Raw genomic sequence first — 27861 nt, forward strand, 5'->3', positions numbered from 1 at the left:
TGACTGAGCCCTAGACATTCTTACTGAGTCAAGATAGCAGCAGGCTGGATGTGGAAGGAAAAGATGTCCCGAAGATGAGGGGTGCAGAGAGACACCAGGGATGGCAGAAGACTGAGGAGGCGCAGGAGGAGCGCAGCAAGGGTGACAGCGATTCTGAAACTCTGGGATAACGCCACCTCGTCCCTGCCTTGCCCAGGAACCTGGAACTGTATGCTGTCTGGCTCCATCCCCCACTAAATCTGGATCTATAAATAGAGCATATGCCACCCACCCCCTTAAGACTTTCATATTCTTCATTGAAGAGGTGCACATTATGTCAGCTGAAGCCATTTGAATACAGAAATTTAATACAGTCATTTGACTCAATACCTTTAGACCATGAAAAATTTGCACCTGGTTTTATGTCTCTGGATGTGTTCCGGTTTCTCCTGGTTTATAGTCTATGGGAACTTGAATAGAATTTGTATCCTCCTGTTGTGTAAAAATTGTATAAATCTTAATTATCTTGAATTGGTTCATAGTGCTTTTCAGCTCTACTATGTCCTTCTACTTTTCTATTCATTCTATGAATTTTTGAGAGTTTGGTGTTGAAACTCCAAATAAACATCTTAATTTATCTACTTAAAAAATAATTGCAATATATAGGGGAACTATATATAACTTTACTATGTTTTAAAAAATGGTGAGAATGGCATAAATAAATGAATACAGTCATTTGAACAGGGACCATTACATCTATGAATCTGAATCCTGTAACACCATGAGTCCCAGGCTTCTCAGAGATTCTTTTAGTTTCGTCTTCATGGTATGTCATTATCCAAAAACATAGAATCAATTTATTCAGAAATACTCATTGAGTTTTATCTGTGTTCTCAGTCCCAGGGACCCAAACATCCCTGTGAGGAAATGTACCTCTCTCCAACTTTTGAAACACCATGCTCCCCGCTGCTACTACAGTTGGTTTAGTGAATGAGTGTGCTGATTATTAACAGTAAATTAATTGAGTATTAATACTTAGTTATGACTAATGTTCACTTAGCTGTAGTTATAAATAGTTACTGCCATGCTATTATGTGTGAGCTAGTGAAGGACAAGGGAGCTGGCATGCTGCAGTCCATGAGGTCGCGAAGAGTTGACCGAACAACAACAAATTAGGTGTCAGGTGCTGGTCTGTGTGCTGGGCTATTGTGATTGCAATAGCCCTAACTGAATGTGTATTTTGATGGAGAGACACTGGTAATATACAAAGTAAATTGTTCAAATGTAAAGCTTGCTGGATGATGACAAAGGCATATTTTTGTAGGTTCTTTCTGGAAATTTTCTGGTTCTAAAATTAAAAAAAAAAAAAAACCTCTTTAATCTCTGAGAATAAGGAGACGTTACATAAATGAGGCTAGATTAGGAGCTCGCTAGATGAAGTGAGGGAGGAGGGAATGAACCCGTTTTAGGAAGAGAGAACAGGTACGGAGCAGGTATGCAGTCCTGGTGGTGAGACAGCATCATCTGTTCAAAAGATGAAGCTCCTTTTCAGAGGTTCCAAGAACATCTAACTGTTTCTGGGTAAATCACCCAGATTATTTAGATTAGGATGCTATTTTCCTGTTTCAAGTTCCGAGCTGTTATTTATTGAAATTCCTGGGCACCGATGTATGTCCAAGTGCACTCAGAGGTTTCATTCCCATCAAATGATGCTTTATATATGGGAGTCAGGTGACTGTCTCAGTCTGGTTCACAGCCTTATGTCTGGCCCGCCACAATCAGTATTTTTTGGGAAGCCTAAGCCTGTATTTTTAAGAAGCCTTTCGATGAGATACTCACATTCCTGACGTTTGAGCACCTCTGTCTTAGGATGTGTGTGTGTTAGCCACTCAGTTGTGTCCAACTCTTTGCGATCCCAGGTGCTATAGCCCACTAGGCTCCTCTGTCCATGGAGAGAATACCGGAGTGGATTGCCATTTCCTCCTCCGCTGCCTTAGGACAGCAGGGTGTGGTTCTTCCCAAATTCTTAAAACCTTGTCAAGAGCGGCTTGCTAAGTGCATGTTGTTATCTATCATTCAGTAAATGTCACATCACTCTGTGTCTCCATTAATCCACTTCCCCAATATTGTTGAGAATCTTTCCAAAACAATAAGCACCGGTCCAACACTTGAAAAAAATTCAGTGGGAAATACACCTAACAAAAGCAGATACTCTGGCGCTCAATCTGATGCTGCATGTTTTGATGAAAGGATAATGACCAAAAGATCACATTAATGCACAATCAAGTTAGAAGAACTCAAGGATTCCTCCATAATTCTCACTAATGAAAGCTGTCCCACATCAGGATCAGGTTTCAATATGAAGGACAACCACGTGTGCAGTGCCTTCGTGCGTGCTAAGAAGCTTCAGTCCTGTCCAAGTCTTTGTGACCCCAGGGGAGCCCAGGGGAGTGCACTAGGCTCCTCTGTCCATGGGATTCTCCAGGCAAGAATACTGGAGTAGGTTGCCATGCCCTCCTCCACCCACAAATATATGCTTATTAAAAATTGCAAGAAAAAATTAGTTTCTACATAAGAATATCAATACATATCACTGTTATTTTGAATGAAAGTGAAATAGAGCCTTTAATTTGTTCTTTAAAATAAAACAGACTGATTTCTAAAGTCTCCAATTTAAAGTTTTATAAAACTCTTTTAGAAAACAAATCTGTAACAAATTCAACCTTTGGGGAAAATAATGAATCAATGAATTTTATCTTTATGGATTCTTTTAATAGCATTTTGTAACAAATCATGCTTCCAAAAGCACATAGACCCTTCTGACTCCGGCCATTCTCTGTTAAGGCCACAATTTTGGCCTCTGTGAGGCCTCAGTCTTGCTTGGTCTCAAAATCCTGAACAAAATACCTCAGAACATGTTCGCATACGCAGTATTTTCCTTGTAGGTGGAACAGCCACCCGACAGAGGGGCTTCCTGGGTTGCATTCGGTCTCTGCAGCTGAACGGAGAGGCCCTGGACCTGGAAGAAAGAGCCAGGGTGACCCCGGGAGTGGAGCCGGGGTGCGGAGGACACTGCAGCAGCTACGGGAGGCTGTGCCACCACGGGGGCACGTGCAGGGAGAAGCCCAGCGGGTTCTCCTGTGACTGCACCTCCTCCGCCTACGCGGGGCCCTTCTGCTCAGACGGTGAGTGTGACTCGGGTCCCCCCAACAGCAAGGCTGACCCAACGTGAATAAAGCCTCCAGCAATTCTTTTCTGTAGCTATTTAAAACAAGAATATTTCCATTCCTGAACATTTTTGGGGGAGGAGAAAATTGCCTATTTTATGCCCATGACATTTCATTACTTAAATATTTGCCTCAGTGTCTTTTAATGATAAACCTTCTAACAGTCGCCTCTAGTGGTATAAAGTGTCAGCCACTCCATCTGCTCGTTTCTATCTACTGTTAATGCTCTTAAATAATACAGGTGTCAACAGCCAGTCCCACGGGGGCAGTTCTCATTTTTAAAATCATTACAAGCGTTGTTATTTTTGAAGATGGCCAGCCATGCAAAGACATTTGGGAAGCCTTGTTGTTTGAGCCAACAAATATTATTCAGCAAACAGGACTAGAAATAACTTTTCCATTGAGTATCGATGTGTGACAAAATAGAGATACTCAGGCATCTTGTTCTGTGAAATGCCAACTTTCTGTTGGTGAAGTGAAACAGTGGACCATTTTTCAGCTGGTCTTGTTCACTGATCCACGTCATGGAAGAAGGGAAAAGCTGAGTGTAGCACTTAGTGTTCTGAACAGATTTCTGTGAATAGACAAACATTTGCTACACCTTCATAGTTCCTCATAGAAAATTGTCATCCAGTTTAATTCAGTTGCTTTACTTAAGTGTTTCTGGACTACCGAACCTTTACCTGAAGGAAACTAACGAAAATTGGCCTCAAACTGAAGCGATCCCTGCTTTGCAATGAAAACAAAGGGATTGTGTAAGGAAAGTTGGCCAAAATGAACTCTTCAAATCATCTACTTTCTATCAGGAACAACATCGTTTAAAATCAACCTTGGGTAATCAACCACTGCTTCTGCCTTTCTATAATTCTCCTGTTTAAAGTTAGAACTAAGACCGTGTCTTTACAAGAGCATGTCTTCATTTTCTGAATCTAAATGATTTCCAGGTCATCTTGCAAAGTGTAACCAGAAATGTTATTCTGTACCCACATAGTATATAGGATTTAAAACGAATATTATAGATAGCAAAAATAAAACAAACAGACAAAACCCCTAAAGCACTGAGTGGAGATGTGCATCCTTGCGCAGCACCTGCAGCTCGCATTCAACCACCGCCCTGTATAGTGAGGAAGGGAAGAGTTCAGGAATCCCAAACTAGTTGCCCTTTCCACCATCCTCTTCATTTTTATATAAATATATTTGGGTGTATGTGTGTGTGTGTGTATGAATTTAGGATATTAATCCTAAATTAATAAATACTAATCCTAAATGAATAAATCCTAAGTATTAAAATCATTTATGTAAGTAAAATGATTTTCTAAAATTTGGATAGTTATTTTTTAAATTTAAAAAGTATCATAACTGAGACCACTGAACAATCCTTGGTCTTCAATTTTTTTAACATAAAATGTGCTTATAATTTCAGAGATTTCTGCCTATTTTGGATCTGGCTCATCCGTGATTTACAATTTTCAAGAAAATTACTCCTTAAGTAAGAATTCCAGCTCCCACGCGGCTTCATTTCATGGTGACACCAGGCTGAGCAGGGAAACGATCAAGTTTAGCTTCCGCACAACACGGACGCCAAGCCTGCTGCTCTATCTGAGTTCCTTTTATAAAGAGTACCTTTCAGTTATCATCGCCAAAAATGGTGAGTGATGTTCAAATGAGAGAAAATAGTATCAGAGCATTAGATCCGTAATAATATGGATATTTCTCATGTTCTTGCTTCTCAAACTACAAACAGGAAAAAAATAAATGTGCCTGTTTGATTTATTCAGTTTTGTTTTTTCAGTGCTGTCCTGTAAATTTAAAAGGATTATTTAAAATACTTCAAATGTCTTTGTAGCCTTATAGCTTTGGTAATTTAACATATTCTGTGTGAATTTTTAATTTATGTAGATAAAATATTTATTATAAATATTTTATATAAATATACAAATTTTATATATTATATATTTAACTATAGAAATATATTTACATAAATATATAAATATATTTTAAATTATTGTTATAAAATTTTATTATTGCTAGAAAATCTTTACTGTTCCATGTGTTTGTTAGTACCAATTTTTGGTTCATTTTGAAATAAAATGCCTGTTTGTACATAACAAATATTTCCTTCAAATCAAAGTAGAGAAGTTTTGAGAGAATGTTAACCAGTTAGCATTATGTATAAGAAGATGTCCATAAAATAACCCCTTGGTTCTGATTTTCGGCAATATGGTAGTCGTGGGTAATGCTAGTGTACCAGTGCAGGATAATGGTGTGTGGTTTGGGACGTGTGTGCTACAGACACCCACTTACTGTGGTTGTTCTCGTCCCTTTATCTGGGTTAGAGATAAAAAATTTTATGACTAAATTGTCTGGGTGAGGAAAACAAAGGGACATGCAAACATGCAGCTATATCATTTCAACTAAATCAAATATGGCCCAAGGGCACTGAACACCAAATTTTAAAAAATATTGTTCAATAAGTATATTCCTCCTCACAGTATATGTTTTGAGCTTGAAGTTTTTCTACATATATTTGTTAAACTGAAAGATATCCTGTGAAGTAGATTTACTGACATCTTTGCAGGCAATTAAAACATGAGTAGTATTAACTCTAACAGTAAGTTTGGTCAAACTATTCATCTCACCCTAATTTCATTCCAAACTCTATAACCATGACCACTTGAAAAAAATTCCTTATCTTTCGTAAAACTGTATTTGATAATAATAATTCCATTCATCAGTTGCGTTTCAGGAATGGTAGGCATAATTTTTGAAAGATGAATTACAGAAACAGAAAGTTACTGCAATATTCCACAGTAGTTTGACATTTCATAATATATTAAACCTTATTATTTTAAGTCAGAGGCTAGTACAAAGATTTACATATGCTTAATTACATATTTGACAAATTAAATATTTGCAAGAAAGAGCCTGCTTATTTGCAGCATATTTGCTCTTAATTTTGGGAAAATAGTGCAGTTTCACATGGAAACTGACTTCTAGGAATTATGATGAAAGTGTACAGCCAAATAAACTGTTGTGAATTCTTTCCCAGGAATTAGTAAGTAACAAAAAAGGACTCTGAGGTTTTTTTAATGGAGTTTAAAAAAATACAATTTTAACTAAACTATAACTTTTCCCCTCTACTTTAGGAAGTTTGCAGATCAGGTACAAGCTAAATAGATATCAAGAACCCGATGTTGTTAACTTTGATTTCAAAAACATGGCCGATGGGGAGCTTCACCACGTAAAGATTAACAGAGAAGAAGCAGTGGTCTTTGTGGAGGTAATAGAGAAAATACAACAGAAGCAGTGGTTACAAGTAAACTCCCCAGCATGACGGACCTGCAGCAGAAACTGGATAATGGATAGATTAAATAAAGTCATTCTTCCAGTGCCACCCTTACACAGATCATAGACCATCAAATGTGTTCGGTTTTTGTAGCAATAGGATTCTGTTTAAGAGATTAATAGTATTTGATACTTAAAATTGCCAAACTTTCCTATTTGTTTTACTTTACTCAGGTGGGAAGTGCTTTTTAGTTTAGCGTAATCTACGATTGGCAGAACTGTTGCTACTCTAATGAAACCAGTTTACTTCAGATGGCTGTACGTGCAGCCATATTTCTTGCACAGAAATTAATGATCACAATTTCAGAATGAATTTTAAAATGATGTGAATTATAGCAGAGAAAGTTGAATTATTCACTCTACCAGCTTTTGAAGAAAAGCACATATGTTTCAGCCCTCTAGATAGAGGAAACTTTCTTAGCTAAATGACTCAAGTAAAAATACCCAGCTAAGTAAAAATATCAAGGTGAAGATAACTTGTATCTTTTTGTGGGTTTTCTCCATTTGAATTTCTTATACAGTGGAAAAAATAAAGTGATAGAAGGGGATAGAAGGTAGGGTACACTGGTATCTGAGGGTACATAGAAGTAGTTTAGAAAATAACATTCGCCTGTATAAATGACTGACTTTAAACTCTGTTTTTCTAATCTTTGGGGCCATATTAACAATTGCCTATTTTATCAATTTCTTTTGTCTTCCTTTGCTCCTGTCCTCTTCTCAACGACAACATCTGTGTGGATATCTGCCTCTCATGTAACAATTCTGTAGCTTGATGAGAGCATGAGGAGGCAGGTCCGCCTGGCATCAGGCACGGAGCTCAGTGCAGTCAGATCCCTTGTACTGGGCAGGATTATAGGTAAGTAAGAGGAATGGCCTTTGGCCTAAACATGATGCATAAACATGGACCAGAAGAGTCATGTTCCAGATGCGCACACACACACACACACCCCACACAAACTCATCATGCCAAAAGAAACCGCTTGCCTTATTTCAGTTGTGAAGTGAATGATAATCAAGGCAGAAACCGTACTTTCTCAGGGGTGTGTGTAATTGTGAGCTAGGACATTTTGTAAGATGAGTAAGCATCCTCCTTGAATAGTAACGCCATGCTGGTGTCCGCCCTATGTCAGTCCAGCATAATGAAACATGGTCTCACTCTCACACTTCCAAAATATCAAATAATAAAGGTATAAATAACACACCATATATCAATCAGCTGCAAAACATATAAACTGTAATCTAATGATAGCGCTAGGATTAGGTCAGAAGAATATGGAGGAGAAAGCAACTGCCATTCTTCTGGTTAGTGAATATGCTTCAGGTTGTGGCCTGGATCCTGTCTGCTCTGTTGAAGGCAGTGGCCAGCTACTCCTCCTGACTTATAATATAACCCAGTGTCTGTCTAAATGCCTTATAATTCTTATTTCTATCCACCAGTTATCTCTGATAATAGCATGGAAATAGAAACATACTCTTGCCATTTTAGCATCAAAACATGTGTGCTTTTTAAATACTTGCCAACAAAGACTAAATGGAAAGAGGGACAATAAATTTTAAAAGAGATTTTCTTTTTAGATATAAATGTGAGGTTGGAGGACTTCCTGTAGTCTGGTTTTCATTCCTAGTTTGATATTTGACATTAACCTGGAATATTTTGTCCAAGATAGTAAATGAAATATTTTATTTTTTGACCTTTTCCGGTACTTGTAATATCATTTCTTACAGTCCCTGTATGTAATGTTAGAATCTTGAGAATGCTTGATTAAACCTGTGGGTGAATATTGGCTCTGAGAAGGTTAATACTTAAGTTTACAAATATTTATAGTCTTTCTAGCATTGTGACAAGCGCCAGTGTTGTGTGCTCTTATTCTCCAAACAAATAAAGGAAATTGAATTGAATTGTTCTTCTAGTATGCTAGGATGGACATGAAATATATGTGTAAACTACTACTTAGCTATCTGGAAGCTTAACTGGAAAATCCCAAGTGGTTTCATAGCATAAATCACATAAATTCAACTACAGTAATAAAAAAGATCAAATAATTATAGTAAATTTCAATTTCAAGAGTTCCTCAGTCTAGCAGGGCCTGAGTTGAGGCATTTTACAAAAAACTGTAAAATTAAAAGATTAAAAATTCTAACAACTATGATTAATGTTGATAAATCATATTTTTGAAGAAATAGCATCTTCAAACTTAATGCCAGATTTGCTGGTGAAAATACTTTGTGTGAATAGAAATATGTTAAATATATTATAAAACAATTGGGAAACTGACCTGCATTCTATGAGGAAGATTGTATTAATCAAACAGTAGAATAATAACATTCATCATATAGATACTTGTTTCCCTTTTTATAATGAATATTGCAGATTAGTAAGGAATTAAAGATGTTAATGTTTTTACTCAAGAATAGCGTATTATTAAAACTCACATCACTCATGCTGAAAAACAAGATTAAAGTCCAAGTTCAGCAGTGAACTTTAGAGTCTGAATCAATTCATTCTCCTAAAAATGGAAGTATGAATTTATTGATCCTAAGGTGTGAGTCTTGACCAAAGACTAACATTGCATTCAAATCATGTGTAATTCAAAGGAGACTAATAATTTATGGTCATCTGGTGTGGTATATGCATGCATTTACAACAAAATGTTATGTAGTATATTATTACATTTTAACATGCTACGTTAATTTATGGTAAAAATAGACGCTAAAATGGAGCTGTTCGTTTTCCAGAGAGTTGGTCAGTCTTGAGGTTTCTATGTTAGTCGCAGTCCCTCCAAGAAGCTGTTGTCAAGACAAAATTAACCACTTGAGGGTTTTATCAAGGGGACACTTACGAAAGAGAACGTGAGGAGAGAGCTTATCAAGACTGCATGCAAGCCTGCCTTCCAGTGACGGAGAGCGGGAGGGACAGTTAGAAGCATCCTTGACTTCAGCTTTGTGGGGAGCCGAGTCTGTTGGCCACCAGAGGAGTCTCGTGTCGCCAGAGGGTGGGTGTGCCTTAAAGTCCCCGCTGTGGACAGCTCTTGCCTGGGAACAGCCGTGGGAAGCAAGGCCCTGGCCCAAGCCTGAGGATGAGTTTCAGAGCCCAGCACCTGGGGCCCTCAGTCGATTCCTCTCACCCAGTTAGAGGTCTGCAAGGCACATTCTCCTGGCCTCATGCTAACCAACTGTGGTTTTCATTTTTATAAGCCCATTTGGTTCCTTTATTCATTTAGCACATACACTGTATCACCTGCTGTGAACACAGGGAGTGCCACTCAGCAAGGCAGACGTTGCATCTGCCCTCACAGAATTTATGGTTAGTGGGCATACAGATAATCGTTATACACGATGTTCCTGTGTATCTAATTGAGTGTAGTATGCCCTATGTTGCTTGGGATAAAATAGCTCCAAATTACCCTCCAAAGTAAAGTAAGTTAGCATACCGTGGGACCCCCCTGGTGGCCCAGTGGCTGGGACTCGGATCTTTCACCTCCAGGGCCCTGGGTTCAGTCTCTGCCAGGGACCTGAGATCTTGAAAGCTGCGTGGTGCAGCTAAGAAAAATAGTAAAATAGTTATATCATTTTATAATATCTGAATATTTATTTTAAGGGAGCAGAAAATAAACATTTTAGAGTTGTCATTTGCTTCCATTTTCAAACAAGCACTCAAGGATATGACCATCCACTGCCATTTCAGATGGACCCCAAAAATAAAGGGCATTCTTCCCCTGTTTTCCATACTCATTCCTTACACTTAGGAAGAATCATGGGAATAATTTTGGATCATTGTCACTATTAATCAGTATGACTAGCAGATGTTGAAAGGAGGGTAAATTTTAGAAATCATATCAACCTGACATGAAAACCATCTCTAACTCCCTACTACACTTAAAATATTTGAGGATGCAGTAACTTTGGCCGTAATAGTCATTAGTAGTTGGGAGCTGGATGGGAAGATCAAGCTCTTTGCCAAAGCAGCTGAATTCAGACACTCCTATATTCAATAAAGTACATTACATTTGCTTTTCATATTCAGAATTCACTATAAAGTGAAGCTCTGGATTCTAAGTCTGAATACTTTAATATGTTAGGATAGATTTTATTTGAGTAACAACTGGATGATTATTTGCACTCATCCTGAGCTTTTGTATATTGGAGGTGATTGATGGCCATTAAAGATCATTTCCCTCTACTGAGGCCACAGAGCCAGGAAGTGCTCTTGGATCACTGTGGTGGGATTTAGGCCAGATGTAAATAAAGTCTGTAGTCAGCCAGGATCGGACATCCACTTACCCTGATGAAGATCTTGAGAACAATCTCAATGTGTCAGGAATCCTTTATGTAAAACTCACTTCAGAGCCCAGAGGTGAGGAAAATATATGAGCCAAGTATGCTAAGGGCACTGCAATTGTGTAAATATATTGGGAAACGTCTCTTAAGATAATGGAGGGTTTATTTTAAAAGAGAAGTACCATTTGGAGCAAAAAAATAAAAAGTCTACTTTAACATCACTTTTTTGGTGTTTTTTTTTTGTATGGTTGATTTTTTAGTATTTTGATAATTATAATATAGACCATCTTCAGTACCTGGCATGACTTCATCCTTATCGTGGCTCCAGTCATTTCCAGATACAGCTATATCGTTTTGAATTGGCCATACCTAGAAACTTAAAAATAGCCTTTCTCCTCATCATGATACACGAGCATTGATCAGAAGTGTTATATTCTAAAAGCAGAGAACACTCATGATGTTGAAATGTTTTATCTGATTTTAATTATAGAGCAAATGATAAGGTAGACACTGGGATTTTGTCAGAAGCACATATAATCACAAGTACGTGCTCCAGGTGGGATGGGCAAGTGTGTGCCATTGACAAGGATTTGGCTGTTAAACATCATAAAACAGAGCTGTACTTACACTTCAATGGAGAGCAAATGATAGAAGCCAAAACCCCAAATCCCAAATTATATATCAGCTGCCAAAACCTAGAAACCCTCAGACAGTGATAAAATTCAAATAATTTATAAAATGAAAAGGAAAAAGCAATTATTTCTTTAGTTTACTGATGTGCTTGAAATTGTACCTGCATCAGGAATAAGTAAAAAATAAAACTACGATCAGGGCCTTACAGTACTGTGTGAGTGAATTTATTAAACACCAGGCATTGACGAATGAGAGAGGGAGAGGGTGCAATTGACAGGAGTCCAGATATAGGACCTTTGGGGTGGAGAGAGGGCACAGACACAGCAGAGACACTGGTCCGGCCAGCCCAAGGTCTACAGCTCTGTCAGAGCAAGGGCAGCGGAAGGTGAATTCTGCTCGTGTTGGCTGTTAAGTATAACCGAGGGCTGGGGATGGTTTCCGTGTCATCAGAGTAAGATACTGCTTCTTCGAAATCATCCCCCTTGCTTGAGAGCTGCTACTGTTGCTTGTTAATGATGACTGGAGCTAAAAATCGTTCCTACAGTCCACTCCCATTTGTAGAGATGAGGACAGAGAGGAAACACTTGCTCCATTTCTGTTCTTCCTCCTGAAGAGGCAGACAGTCTGATGTCGTTTCTTTGTTAAGTGTGTTCAAAATGTATTAACTACTGAGGCCAAAGTGAATGATTCCTCAATCAGCTCCTTTAAGAGACCTACTTAAGCAAAGATTACAGAAAAAGACATCTCTCCACGATGTAATTAATCAAAGGAAGTATGCAGGTATACAGTTGTTTGGCTAATTCATTGAGCTTTTATTGGGTCACAATTCCACTGCATGGAAAAAAAAAATCCCCATTAAATCATTACATACTCTTGGAATTGCATAAAAACCTCTCATAGCATAATGTGCCCACATTTTGAATAATAACATAATTTGACATGTGGCAAAATGATTGAAAATTACTGTTCAGAGGCTGAGTGATGTTTACAGCGACTACTTATGACTTTTGTATGTGAGAAATGTCATAGTGCGAGAGCACTGACAGCAGAAACCGGTTGCTACATCTTGGTGGGAAGAATCAGGTTGCGTCCTGGGTCCATCTTCCTCGAAAAATTAATCAGCTGCATTACATTGGCTTTGGTTTTCCAAACTCAGTAACTTTAGTTCTGAGTTCTTTTTTTTTATTTGTTTTGTTTACAGACTTGTTTTTTATGTTAGGAAAGTTTTCTTAGTCTGAAGATGTTTTCCCTCATTGCAAGCAGTAGCCTTGGTATATTTAAAGACAGTGACAGCGGGAATCATTTATCTCTTGTGAGACTGCAGAGCCAGGAAGTAACTCAGGTTTCTGCAGTGGAGACCTGGGCCAGAGGTAAATAAAGTGTGTGGTCAGAGGGAAGAGGATGTCTACTGCACCTCCTCAGAAGAGCTCAGGAACAGACCTCAGTCACAGGGATATTTTATGTCAAACCTGCTTCAAAGCCCAGGGGGTACATAAGAAAGTTTAATTCAGTTACTTAAGGACACTGTGATTTTGTAAAAGTCCAGTCAAATGACACTTCCAATGAGACAGGTCGTGCTGAAAGCAAAAGAGAAGCTCAGGTTACCCCGAGATGCCTCGCTATAAATAGCTTTTACATTAATCAGTTCTCAAGGTTGTATCTCAGAGCAGTAGGCTTGGTTGGCATATAAATGCCTTTTATGAAAAGCTGACATTATCCGTACTGTATTTGCCGTCTGCCTTGCCATTTTCCTTTTCTGCTAACTTTTGTCATTGTTACATCCTAGTTGTACTTGCCTATGATGCTAAAAATATCCTGCTGGGTTTAGGCACTGAGTCACTGTACCATTTTCTGGCAAGGTTTCTTTATCTTTATGGATTAAAGGCCTTGAGATCCTTTCTTAAGATGGCCCCGTTTCCATAGGTATGGTCAAACTACTTAGGTTTGTTTTGAGGTTTTTTTGTTTTGCTTTGTTGTTACTGTTGTTTTGAGAGCCACAGAAGGTTTCATGAAGCTCTTCTGGTTTTAATTGTTCTTCATTTATTTCATATCCTTTCCAGAAACAGTTTCCTCTCTCTGGTAATAAATAGAAAAGTGCTTCAAACAAATTTTAACTCCTTGGTACTCTTTTTTTTTTTTTTTAGAACTTTTGGGAGATTTTCTTTACAAAAGCCGAAGTCATTGCCTTGATTGGAAGATACAGTTGAGGCTAATTTTTTAACAGGCAGGATCACCCTCAAAATCTGGGTTGGTTAGGGATTTTTATAACCAGAAACAATCTAAATGTAATTGTCTTATCAGGATTTCAGTGAAGTAAAAGTGATATTTGTCTTCAATTCCTCCACCTGTCCTGCTCTAACACTTAGATGTTGTTGATATTTCTGAAGTCAGATAAGAGGAAAGATAGATATTTTTGCTTATTGGCTGTACTAGCCCTGTTCTCAGTGCAGCTATCTGATGCTAGGCATTGCTTTTAAGCAACTTAATATAATTGCTAATTTCATTCGGACTCAATTCTGGGAAGATGGCTGCAAAATCCCATAGTTTCTTTCTCTCCAACTTCTAATTTCAACCCATTGAGTCTCCTGAAACAAGGGGGTTGATGGTCCAGCCCAGCTATTGGGTTGCCTAGAGGCTGCCAATGAGGCTGTGTTCTGAGACTCCCTGCTTCTGGTTGGAAGGGAGCCTGGGGACCAGCCTACAGGAGTCTTAGGGGAGACCCTGAATTGTGTGGATCCTGAGAAATGCTTGGCTTGCAGAGATCCCTGGACTCCGTGGGGAAAGGGCAGCATTGGAAACTCAGGGCTTCTGTCTTCCTGCTTTGAATGAAATGTGAGAACTTCCTCAGTCCTGAAATTTGGGCCAAGTTTTCTGTATCCTGAAGTTGAGCAGGTGTTTGGGCGACTGACAAGGATGGCTGATACACTGTCTACCTTCTCTGGGCGTCAACCACCTGAAGAGACAGTGATGGAGAATCAACCAGCAGATGAGAAAAACAACCCTGTACACAACCCTTGATTCACCAGCAGTCAGATGGAAGAGAAACCAGAACAACCAGAAGTACACTATCCAAGGTGACAGAACCCCTCCTGAGGGAAATCTAGCAAGAGCAATGCAAGGAAGTTCTAGCCAAGCCAAAAAAGACCTTGAGGAACTAAAAGTATGATTTTCCCAGACTAAAAAAAAAGTTGTCTTTATGGATATTTGAAATCATCCCCTGGAGAGCAAGTGAGTGAAGCACTGTTGTTGTTCAGCGGCTCAGTCATGTCCGATTCTTTGAGACCCCATGGACTGTGGCACGGCAGGCTCATGTGTCCTCCACTATCTCCCGGAATTTATGCAAATTCACGCCCATTGAGTCAGTGATGCTATCTATCTGTCTCATCCTCTGCCACCTGCTTTCCTTTTGGCCTGCAATCTTTCCTAGTGACAGGGTCTTCCCATCAGGTGGTCAAAATATTGGAGCTTCAGCGTCAGTGTCAGTCCTTCCAATAAATAAAGGGTTGATTTCCTTTAGGACTGACTGGTTTGATCTCTTTTCAATCCAGCGGACTTCTCCAGCACCATAATTCAAAAGCATCAGTTCTTTGGTGCTCAGCCTCCTTATGGTCCAGCTTTCACATCTGCATGTGACTACTGGGAAAACCACAGCTTTGAGTCTGTGAACCTCTGTCAACAAAGTGATGTCTCCACTTTTTAATATGCTGTCTAGGTTTATCATAGCTTTCCCTCCAAGGAGCAAGCGTCTTTTAATTTTATGGCTACAGTCATCATCTGTAGTGATTTTGGAGCCCAAGAAAATAAGATCTGTCACTGCTTCCACTTTTGCCCCCTTTTTTTTGCCATGAAGTGATGGAACTGGATGCCACAATCTTAGTGTTTTGAATGTTGAGTTTTAAGCCAGATTTTTCACTCTCCTCTTTCACCTTCATCAAGAAGCTGTTTAGCTCCTCTTCACTTTTTGCCATTAGAGTGGTGGTATCTGCATATCTGAGGTTATTGCTATTTCTCCCTGCAATCTTGATTCCAGCTTGGCATTAATCCAGCCCAGCATTTCACCTGACATACCTGCAAAGAAGTTCAATAAACAGGGTGACAGTATACACCCTTCTTGTATTCCTTTCCCAGTTTTGAACCAGTCCGTTGTTCCATGTCCAGTTCTAACTATTGCTCCTTGTGTGAGTGAAGCCATGGACCCACACAAAAACAAGTCCTAAAAGAAATCAGGAGGGAAATTAAAGGCAGTTAGTATGCATGCAGAGGAGGTTCAGCATGAATACTCGGCAGTCCAGAAGTATAAAAGGGGTGAAACTGAACCAGTGGTTGCACACTCAACATATGGAATTTTCCAAGCTGCAGATTAAAAGGGCCCACCATGTTCTGTGCATTGATGAGCGAAGATACACAACAGGAACAATCAGATTCAAAAAATCCCTAAATCGCAGGGAATCTTGCAAAATGTAAGAAAGAAGAGCCAGAAGACATTGGAGTAATATGTACAGATGACTAAGAAAATAGGGCTGTGCAGAGTCATCCTTAAAACAGACACACAGAAAAATCACCTAATCCATCAAGATAAATTTCTGTTCCATATCCACTCCATCACACTTTCTAATTTACTTCATAGCATTATCAGTCTTCAAAATTCTCATCCATTCCTGTTTCATGTTTATTGTCTCCCCTGCTAGAATGTAAGATGCTCGAACAGCAGGGAATGTGTTTCCTGTACATTTAGCTCTTAAAACAAATATTGATTGACCACTTGAAGTTTTAGAGCTTAAAGCTTTTTTTTTTTAACAATATTTTATAAGAGGTAGATATTTTCAGTCTAAAGCTATAGCATTTTTAAAAGTTGCCTCATATCAAGTTTTTACCAGAGAAGTGAGTCTTATTTATTTACTTTTTGTTGTTGTTGTTATTCAAAAGGTAAGATTTTTTTTTAAGATCTATAGACATGTTATTCAAGATTTTAACTCTGGAGAAGAAATATGAGAAGCACTGTTCTGATTATGTTGTTATTAAAGTATATTTCTCTTTATTTCTTGATAGAGTTTAAAAACAAAACTCCAAAGCAAGAATGCTCTCTTTTTCTAAAAATATGTATGTTTGAATGTATTTCCATCTAGTCAAATGGGTGGCTGCTGTGTGGTAGGACTGAGTTAGTTCTTTGGTTTACACACAAAGGTGATGAAGCACCTCCTGTGTAACAGGTTCTGGTGTTGAGGGTCTCCTGTGTGCTCACAGAGCAGCAGAATGCGTCTCAGGGCCCCTTGTGCAGAGAGGCAGGATAGCCTGGTGGTAAAAGCCTCCAGAGCTGGAATGCCTTGGTCTGAATACTGTATCCCCCAGCACAACAGGAAGGTTACATAATCTCTCTAATTTTCAGATTGTTTTAATATAGTATGATACTCATGATGCTAAATACCTAATCAGTATTTTTATTTAAAAGGCATAAAATGTGAATGAAAATAGAACAAAAGGAAGTGTTCTTCAAAAACCTTGATATAGCAAAGACAGGTTCAATCAGAATTGAGTTGCCCAGAGCCATTTCAAGAACAGCTGTCAAGTAAAAAAAAAAAAAGAAGAAGAAGTAAAAAAGCACCACAGAGGATATAAGCAGAGTAAAAGAAAGAATGTGTCAATAATAAACAAAAGAACCCAACAGGCCTAGAGTCCAGTGAATGAGGCCAACAGCCGAGTAACCTCAGGCAAATCACTAAAATTCTCAACCTAAAGGGTCTTGTCTGTGTGACTTAAATAGGTTATTCATGGCTCAGTTCAGTTCAGTTCAGTCACTCAGTTGTGTCTGACTCTGCGACCCCATGAACTGCAGCACCCCAGGCCTCTCTGTCCATCACCAACTCCCATGAGTCCACCCAAACCCATGTCCATTGAGTCGGTGATGCCATCCAGCCATCTCATCCTCTGTCGTCCCCTTCTCCTCCTGCCCTCAATCTTTACCAGCATCAGGGTCTTTTCAAATGAGTCAGCTCTTCGCATCAGGTGGCCAAAGTATTGAAGTTTCAGCTTCAGCATCAGTCCTTCCAATAAACACCCTGGACTGATCTCCTTCAGAATGGACTGGTTGGATCTCCTTGAAGTCCAAGGACACCACAGTTCAAAAGCATCAATTCTTTGGTGCTCAGCTTTCTTCACAGTCCAACTCTCACATCCATACATGACCACAGGAAAAACCATAGCCTAGACGAGACGGACCTTTGTTGGCAACGTAATGTCTCTGCTTTTCAATATGCTCTCTAGGTTGGTCATAACTTTCCTTCCAAGGAGTAAGCATCTTTTAATTTCATGGCTACAATCACCATCTGCAGTGATTTTGGAGCCCTGTATGAGTTAAACACAAACATGCAAATCAAATTCCTCAGAATAGTGCCTACCATATAATAAGCATTCATAAATACAGTATTTGTTTTATTAGTTTTTTAAAAGGGCCTCCCTGATGGCTCAGGCTGTGAAGAATCTGCCTGTAATTCAGGACACATGGGTTTGATACTTGAGTTGGGAAGATCCCCTGGAGAAGGAAATGGTTACTCTCTCCAGTATTCTTAGCTGGAGAATCCCATGGACAGAGGAGTCCAGCTGGCTGCAGTCCATGGGGTCTCAAAGAGCCGGACATGACTGAGCAACTAACACTTTCACTTTAAAAAGAGAGAAAAAATGCAAATGTTGGTGTCCACATATGTGCAGCAGAGGGAAGAGGCATCCTACTGTTTCATGATCTTGCTGAGTGGGTGGATGCATCGTAGGCTGATACCATTTGAATGTTAAAAACCTAAAATTAATGCCCCTTGTTTAGATTTCATGCTTGCCAAGCATGAAATATCTTCTCCACTGTAAAATTATGAATTAATATTTTGACATTCAAACCAATCTCTGCCCCGCAGTAATTCCATATTAACCTAATGCTCATTAAAACGGGGAACGGTTATCTAGCTGTAGGGGATGCACACTGTCTCAGTCCGAGTGATAGGTGGACAGTGCGACAGGGAGTAAAGGCAGCACGGAGGTGAGAGTTTTCACTGCTGGACATGAGGAAGTAGACTGCCTAATGGCTCTGAGATACAGCCTCTTACGTAATATCTGCAGGAACCCAGATCAGTTCATTATCAGACCCATTCTTGTAGAAGCTCTAATGATTTCCAGAGAGTGCTCAATGTATTTAATTAGCCATGCTTAAACACTTGTCTTCATTAACCTGGGATATGTCACCAGTAGTTGTGGAAAGGCTTCGTGAATGTCTTGTAATAAAGACAGAAGCAAAAGGAATTTAGTAGCTGAGTGCGTATTCCTGCTGTATCATCAAGACTTGGACTATTGCACTGTGCCACTGGCTGTTTGCACCTTCTCTGTTATCAGTACTGCCACGTCTCTTTGGCTTCACAGAACACAGCGATGTGGACCAGGAGACAGCACTGGCGGGCGCACAGGGCTTCCTGGGCTGTCTGTCTGCTGTGCAGGTCAGCCACGTGGCCCCGCTGAAGGCCGCTCTGCAGCCCAGCCGTCCAGCCCCCATCACCATCTCAGGACACGTGACGGAGTCCAGCTGTGTGGCCCAGGCTGGCACTGATGCCACATCTAGGGAGAGGACACACTCCTTTGCAGGTGGCGTATGGCTTTTCCTTTACCCAGTCGCAAACAGTATATCCACTGAGTATTAAAATCTTCTGATGTTTCTGTGATGCTGTGTTCCCAAAATGATTTCTTTTTCCTTAATTTATTTTTAATTGGAGAATGATTACAATATTGTGTTGGTTGGGCTTTCCTGGTGGATTAGATGGTAAAGAATCCACCTGGCATGCAGGGGACCCAGGTTTGATCTCTGGGTCGGGAAGATCCCCTGGAGAAGGGAATGACAACCCACTCCAGTTTTCTTGTCTGGGGAATTCCATGAACAGACTAACAGGCTACAGTCCATGGGGTCACAGAGCCGGACAAGACTGAGTGACTAACATTCTCACTTTTCCTTGTGTTGGTTTTTGCCATACATCAACATGAAACAGCCATAAGTATTTGAAATGGATTCTTAAAACTGGTTTATAATTTTATTTTATTTAAATATAAATTTAACCTTAGATTCTTTCCCATTTCTTTTTTAGATTCTCAATTCTCAATTCCTTATTCATATGGGCCTTTGCATGTGGGTATTGCATAAGTTTACAGTTATAGACATCCCACATTGACCTCTATAATTCTGTTCTGATTTAAACTGTTTATGAATTTTTAAAAAGTCTTCTTTTTACTCTCCTATATCACCCCATTCCCCTCTTTTTTGTCCTTTAATGTAGATCATTCTGGAACAAGAGATGACAGAGAACCCCTCACTAATACAATCAAAAGTGACTCTGCAGTCATTGGAGGTAACAGAAAGCGTGAATGAGCTCTTCTTCGGTACTTAATATCGTTGCTAATAATGGTGAATATTTAGCATTATAGACACAATAAGGCTGCTGGTAAAGAATCTGCCTGCCAATATAGGAGATGCAGGTTCTATCCCTGAGTATAGAAGATTCCCTGGAGAAGGAAGTGGCAACCCACTCCAGTATTCTTGCCTGGGAAATTCCATGGACAGAGGAGCCTGGCGGGCTACAGTCCACGGGGTCCCTAAAGAGTCGGACACTGAGCAGACAGTACATGAAGAGTTATCAGTGAATCCTGAGGTCAGGAAGGTGGTTTATTATTTGTATTGGATTGTCACATAGTCTTCCTAAATTTGCAGCTTCCTTGGAGATTTCCAGTATAAATAATTGATAATTTCACTGAAACACCACACTCAAGTATTAGTATTAGATATTCATTAGGACATAGTACTAATAATGAATATCATTCAGCTTTATAATGGCCATTTGTACTCCCTAGGGTGTTCTGATTGTATTTAAGGAAGTGTCATTTTTTGGTTTCTTGGACACATCGCTGCTTCTGCAAGAATTTATATAACTAGTTGGAAAATTCTGAGATGAACATTAAAAGCATGTGTTTATTGTTGCCTTAATGCTTAATAAAGGGGATTACTTTCATGGTTTAGATGCTCCTCTCAATGAATATTACAGGTGTATTTGCATTTTATCAAATACTAAGCTAATGGAATAAAAGTGGTTTATTACTTATTTTAAATTGCAAAATTAGCACCAAAAAATTTAAATATATCTTCCTGGCAGTAGAATAGCATATTCTCTGAGACATAATTTATTCAAAACCAAGCCCCCACATAAACCTTTTTCTTCCTGATTAATGGTTTTCAGAATATTATTAATCAGATTATTGAAATATTAAATGGTTCACCTTTTCTCCATATTCTGCAAATGATATAGAAAGTAAGCAATTATTTTATTATTTTGCCAAGTAATGTGATTAGACATATACTTGACCAGCTTATGTGGGCTTATAATTGATCCATTTGGTTCTCTACTTTTTACACCCTTACTTATGTAGACATCAGCTTCCTTTAAGTACTTACAATTTTATTTAGACAGAATAGTACTGATCAAAATTTGTGAGAATATTAAAATCCCCATTGCTTTTTCATTTGTTTTATTTTTTGTCAAATTAATGGTAGATAAATAAAAGATGCATAAAATAGGCTCCTCACCCTGTTAGAAAAGTAGTTAAAATCTGCATGTGTAAAATAAATATATTAATATTGCATTAAAACATTAAATGGTAAAAACTCTAAATTTAAAGTTATACCATTTATCAATACAATGCGCTCAACATTTCAAATTGGGACTCCTAGTCAAACAAATTGTCTCAGTCTCATAATGAAGAGGAAAAGTTAAAATTTTACATAACCTCCTGTTTGTTCTGTCTCTGTAACTCAGCTTGCTCCTTGCAAAGTCTGGATCACGTAGGTCACGTAGTCTTGGAAAATGGGGATTTCAATACTAGGAACCGGAGCTTATCTCACTCACCTTGTCCTGCTCTTTGCAATTGCCCGCCCAGCCCCTGCAAATCTGCTTAATCATGCCTGTCCCTGTAAAGGTCAGGTATTCCCCTTCCCGTCTTGACCGCTATTCCCATGCATGCAAAACCCCCTAGTTTAAACCAGCCTATTAGCAGCTAGTGTTGCCCACTATAGTCTGCCTATAAAAACTCCATAACCCCTTTGTTCTGGGCTCAGAGCTTGGAGTGTTAACTCCTCTGCGCCTGCTGGTGTAGTAAACCTGAGTTCTCCAACTCTCCAAGTGTGGTGCTTGGTTTCTCGATTACTGGTTTCTGCAACAATAATGGTGCTTTTACTGTATATTTCCTATACATGCATAAATATAGTATGAATATAGGGAGATGCAGATACAGAGTTATTATGTAGTCATGCCAATGTTAGAGCAAGTATTTACTCTTTTTATCATACCTTTGGCAAAGATTACTGGCAAGATTTGCAGAGTACAGGAAGAAGTGTGTTTATAAGTTATTCTGTGTTATTCTAGAATGGAAGCAAGTTGTAGGTCGTGTATGAAATTCTCACTTGACTCAGATGCATAGGGCAGAGCAAGACTCTATGGAAGGTTTGCTGCTCAGGGTCTCCCCAGGGCCTCCGGATCCAGTGGTGCCTGCTTTTGATCACGGCAGGGACTGAGCTTCAGAAGCAGAGCAGCGGGTTGTGGCCATCTAAGCTCCAAAGGCCTTGTCTGGGATCACATGCAATTCATCTGCTAAATCACAGAATACCATTCTCTAGCGTGTTTCTCCATCTGCTAGCATTGTGGTAGATTTCTTCAACTGGTCTTCTTACTCTTAACTTGCATCCACTGTGTAACATGAGTCAGTCCATTTAAGTATATTCTAATTGGCCAATTCTCCTATGTTTTACATTTTAGGCAATCTTTTTCTTGAATTATAAACAGCAAATAAATAAACAGGGTGAAGTGGGGAAATTGATTTAATAAGACATTTAAAACTGGTGACTCAGACACTAGAGAGAGTTTCTGGTCAGACTTCACAGATATGAATGGTCAGGTTGAGACAGCAAGCTACGTAATTTCATCATAAAACACATTCACACAGAACTTCAGATAGTAATGTCACAGAATGCAGCAGGTGGTCATATTTCATTTATAATATCTTTTTTCCTTTTTTTCCTGGTGTATCATGTTAAATCAAGGTTTTTCTTGGACTTAACAAACCCTGACATAACGCTGTCTCTAATTCAGTTCAGTTCAGTCACTCAATTGTGCCCAGCTCTTTGTGACCCCATAGACTGCAGCACGCCAGGCCTCCTTGTCCATCACCAACTCCTGGAGCGTGTTCAAACTCATGTCCATTGAGTTGGTGATGCCATCCAACCACCTCATCCTCCCCCCTCATCCTTGTCCCCTTGTCCTCCTGCTTTCAATCTTTCCCAGGATCAGAGTCTTTTCTAATGAGTCAGTTCTTTGCATCAGGTGGCCAAATAATATAAACTGTCTCCAATCACAAGAGATAAATCACATGCATGGAGCAAACCCATTCGAGAGCCCATCCATGATTTTGTCTGCAGTAGCCTGCTGTCTGTGTGGGCTTCCCAAGTGGTGCTGGTGGTAAAGAATCCCCCTGCCAATGCAGGAGACACAGGAGATGCAGGAAATATGGGCTTGATCCCTGGGTCAGAAAGATCCACTAGGCTAGGAAATAGCACCCCATTCCAGTATTCTTGCCTGGAAAATGATGTGGGCAGAGGAGCCTGGCAGACTACAGTCCATGGACCTGCAAAGAGTTGGACACGATTAAGCAGAGCACAGCAACACAGCCTACTGTCTGTACCTACTTCGTCAGCTTTCTCCATTGAAATTGTTTAGGATTTCTTTCTTTAAACCAGAAGCCTAAACCAAGCAATAGAATACTGATAATAACTCATTACTTTTCTAAGATGAGAGGCAAAATATATGACAACAAATGGATGTTCTGATTTCAATTATTCTTTATTAATATAACAAAAAAACCCCAATTATATCCATTAGAAAATTCTTCAGATTTCAATACAGAATTCACTTATCAGATTTATGTTAGATCTATCAGCAAGGAATTGCTATCCCTTTCAGATAAAGCTGACATAGCCAAAAATCAGCTTAGCCCCTAGCAATATTATTGGCTGTAGTCACTCTGCCCATCAGGTCATGTACTCTAGAATCCATTGTGACTGATGAGGACCTTTGAAGTTTCTGCTGTCCCTCTCAGATAAGTGTGTCATAGCCAGAAATCGGCTTAGCCCCTGGCAATACTATTAGCTATAGTCAATCTGCCCATCAGATCATGTACTCGAGAATCCATTGTGACTGATGAGGACCTTTGAAGTTTTGGTTTCAGTTGGAGTTATTAGAGTTGTTTACACCTACTTTAAACTAGAGCAAAAAGTCCTTCTTTTATGATATGAGACTCCATCCATCTTGCTGTTTCCGTTGTATTTATTTTCATCTGAAAACACTATGTTAACACAGCTGCTGATTTCACCAGAAGAGTCTAAGTATGAGGAACTCTCAAACTTGTGACAGACAACAGTTTTCCAAATTCTACTTTTCATTTGAAAACTTGGCTTTGATCATTGGCATCCTACACTGTCAGTTGTTTATCTTGAAGTGACAGATTTACTTCATTTTAGAGAAAATTTCTGCCAGATATCCAAGTTAAAACAACCACAGTTTATCTGTCAGTCGTTCTTTCCAATAAAAACAGTGTTCTTTACAGGAAAAAGCAACTAGTTCAGCTCACAACTCAACTGAATGTTCACACTGGCCTTCTTCCGGAGACAGCTACCATACTTCAGTCTGCACTAGAAGTATCAGTACTTTACAAATACTTTCCATTTCAACACACAAAATGTTAGAAAGTCTTATGGGCAAAGGTCACAATTTGACAAAATATAATTTTTAGTGCTTCATCAAGGACATTCTTAAATGAAGCCGGCAGAGCAGTGCCTGCTTACTTTATGAATTCAGTGACCACTTTGAAAGTTTGGTGACCTTGCCTTAGTTCATGTTAAGGTACCAGGAACTCTACCTAACCTTGCTTTGTTCTCTAAGTGGACACGTCAACACGGTGAAAAAGGCATCTTAGAGTTATTACGGATAGCTTTGACCCTATGGGCCTCCTCAAAGTGTTCCAGGAACTATCAAGGATTCAGAGATCTCACTTTGAAGATAACTGACTTAACGTAATGCCAGAATTGGTATCCAATTAGCATAGCTAACCACTGTGGTATTTAAATTTATTTATAATCAGATGTCTCAAAAAATCAATATTCTTAATATAGATATAATCTCATCTATGTATCAGGATCGATATATTTCATAGTAAGGATTATTCATACAAAACTTGTTCTTGCTATTTAGAGATATAACAAATTATTGATAATCAACTTCATTAAAGTATTAACATTTAAGGGGATAAATTAGGAGATTGGGATCAACATATACACGCTACTATATGTAAAATAGATAACCAACAAGGATCTATTGTATAGTACAGGGACTTTACTCAATATTTTGTCATAACCTATAAAGGAAAAGAATTTGAAAAATAATAGATACACATGTATGTGTGTGTGTATATATATATATATATATATATATATATATAATGTATAATGGAATCATGTTATACACCTTAAGCTAATACAACATTGTAAATCAACTAAAGTTCAGTTTTAAAATGTTCACATAATTAAGTATTAAAAACACATTTAATTATTTTATGATGTTACTGCTACTATATAATTTCAAAATAACTAAACTTGTCTAGGTATTAATATGAGGTGACCCCATGGACTTAGAGATGTGTAGGTAATATATTATTAAAAAATTGTATATACAAATACACTAAATAATCCAGTATAATATGCATTCAGAATAAATGAAGGTGAGCCCATAAGACTGACAGAACTCAGAAGTAAACTCAACATATTTTGATAATACTTGATCCAGAAATGCCTGAGGTTTTTGATATTTCCAAATTACATATACTAGATGCTTGATTTTGGTAGAAAATAGTTTTATTATGATTTCTTAAACAATGAAGTCTATACAGTTTCTATTTGGACAACGGTTCTGATTTTGTGTTTCTCTTCTCTTCTCTCACTAGGTTTGATAGCTGTTGTGATCTTTATCTTGCTGTGCATCACTGCCATAGCTGTCCGCATTTATCAGCAGAAAAGGTTATACAAAAGAAATGAGGCAAAAAGGTCAGAGAATGTAGACAATGCTGAGGCTGTTTTGAAAAGTGAGCTTAATATACAAAATGCAGTCAGTGAAAATCAGAAAGAGTACTTCTTCTGATTGGCAGAGATGATTTACCGTATAATTACAATAGCCTGATTTAAAAGCCAGGGGCTCTCAAAGAACAAAAACCAAGTTCTCACACTGAATGTACAGGCAATGGATTTGCAGCACTGCCATGTTGCCAGACTCAAGATGGCTCCAGGAGGCCTCATCCATTGACTTATTTCCCATAGCGGTCATTCTGTATAACAAGGATTAGATATTGCTGTTAATTTCCAGCCATTCTGATACAATCTAAAGCAGAAGTTTAACTCACTTGAGAGCTACAGTTTTTCAGTGTGAAAACTGTAGCGCTAGCCTCTCAACCACGTGCTACCTAAGTTGTGTTAGAGGTGAAAATCAAAATTGGACTATAATGACCTTGCTTTATTTGAGAACATATGCTGTGTTTGCTTTGGTGTCCCCATGGTGTTATTCATAGACCTGGAAATGCTTCTAAGATCCTGTTTGGCTGGTGTTTGCATCTTCAGTGGCCAAAAGTATATAAACCCCTTTGCCTTTCTCTGTATTGCATTCAATACAATTTATCAATAGTCTGGAAAAATGTTTCTGTTTTCATTGGTTTGTTTGTATTGCTCTGTTTCAATTTGACTGTTTTTAATGATTTTGAAAACATGAGGTTTTGCGTGTAAGGATCCAGCTCTGAACATAAAATTTGTATGTAACAAGACTCAGAAAGTGCATTGGTCATCAGTATGTGATGTCTTGCCTTTAAAACTTTTCTGTTTAATTTGTTATCATGGTTTGGTATTGGTAATAGTCAAGAACCTGGTTAATGCCCATTTCCCGAAGAATGTGAAATGTTTGCAAGTAAACTTGTTGATAAAACACACACACACACAATTCTTAACACTGCAAAGAATTATTTTTTATTTACAACTGTAATGTCTCAAATGAAATATATTTCTGAGAATATTTTCCCCAAATCCTATGTAAGTTTTCTTTATAGGTTTATAATTCTGTTTTTCTAAAGTATATCACCCACTTTTCTTTGATCTCTATTCACTATATACCATGGAGCATCTTCTTATGTATTAGAAAAAAGAGACAATTTGACATGTAAGCTCCATTCTTCATTCTAAATTATATCCCCCACTTCAGGTATATATTTAGCTATGTACTAATCTCCAGGGCATACTTTTTGGAATATAAGCTTCAGTCATGCCCCGTTTTTTTGCAAAACCAGTAGAGTTGTTAAAGTGTGTTCCTTCTAAGGGGTGATGGCATATTATATGTTATGTTCTATCATTTTAGTTACTTCTCCTTTATGATGATGGAGTAAATTTCTCAAAAAGAACCAAAAATCAATATAACTTACTAACTAGTACATTCTGATTAGGAGATATATACATGCCTGAAATTCAGATAATTATCAATCACTTTATGAAACCGTTACAGTAATTACCTTTGAGGCCATGTGAACAAGATGTTTTCATATAGCTATCTTTGAGTTCCACAAGCCAATTATATAGCAAAGGCACTTTGGCATTTATACTCATACTTTTCAGGTGTCTGCCAAGGAAAACTTAGATGCTTTAGTTTGTCCGCACCAGAACAATTTGGAAATATGTAAAGTGAACGTTTTTTCCCTTATTTTCCCTCTTAACTCTCCTCATAAAACCCGCCTGTCCTTTCTCATAGCACTGTATTCATTTTGATGTTTCTGTAAATGCTTGACTAAATCTTTCGTAACCATGGTTTATGAAAGACCTATATGAATACATGGCATTCTTTTTCTTTAAAGTCCTGTGGTAGCTGCCAAGGGGTTGAACACCAAAATGGTAGTTTTCATTTGATGCAAAGCTGAATACAATCGTTAACAGCCCTGAATCTTTTACACGTGTTCTGGTTATTTAGTGGCAGTGTTAACCTGGTTGGAGCTGGAAGGTAGACAGGCTTACAGACAGTGAAGCCTCACAGTACTCTGTGGTCTGCACTGCTAGGTTTAACATTACGGCATTAAAACGCACTGATATATCATACGCCATGACTTTCATTCCCTGGTTTGTAATCTGTTCCTTCTTTTTTCTTAATAAAATGCATTTTTGAAGTAAAATGCAGAATATATTTTGAGATGTTGTATAAAAGTTTCAAATGAGGGAATTATACTGGATTTTTTTTTCTCAAAACAGTAAAAA

The 27861-nt window shown here is 38.5% G+C and overlaps 1 protein-coding gene across 1 annotated transcript in view; it reads left to right on the plus strand.

Moving 5' to 3' along the window:
* Positions 1-25720, plus strand: part of CNTNAP4 (contactin associated protein family member 4) — a 273276-nt gene extending 247556 nt beyond the window's left edge. Inside the window, 8 exon segments of the mRNA XM_052655607.1 lie at positions 2925-3164; positions 4630-4854; positions 6353-6486; positions 7320-7407; positions 18864-18899; positions 19005-19082; positions 19766-19837; positions 25527-25720. Coding sequence (XP_052511567.1) covers positions 2925-3164; positions 4630-4854; positions 6353-6486; positions 7320-7407; positions 18864-18899; positions 19005-19082; positions 19766-19837; positions 25527-25720 — 1067 coding nt within the window.
* The last annotated feature ends 2141 nt before the right edge of the window (positions 25721-27861 follow it).

This window comes from Budorcas taxicolor, chromosome 18 (genome assembly GCF_023091745.1).
Source record: "Budorcas taxicolor isolate Tak-1 chromosome 18, Takin1.1, whole genome shotgun sequence".
Taxonomy (NCBI): domain Eukaryota; kingdom Metazoa; phylum Chordata; class Mammalia; order Artiodactyla; family Bovidae; genus Budorcas; species Budorcas taxicolor.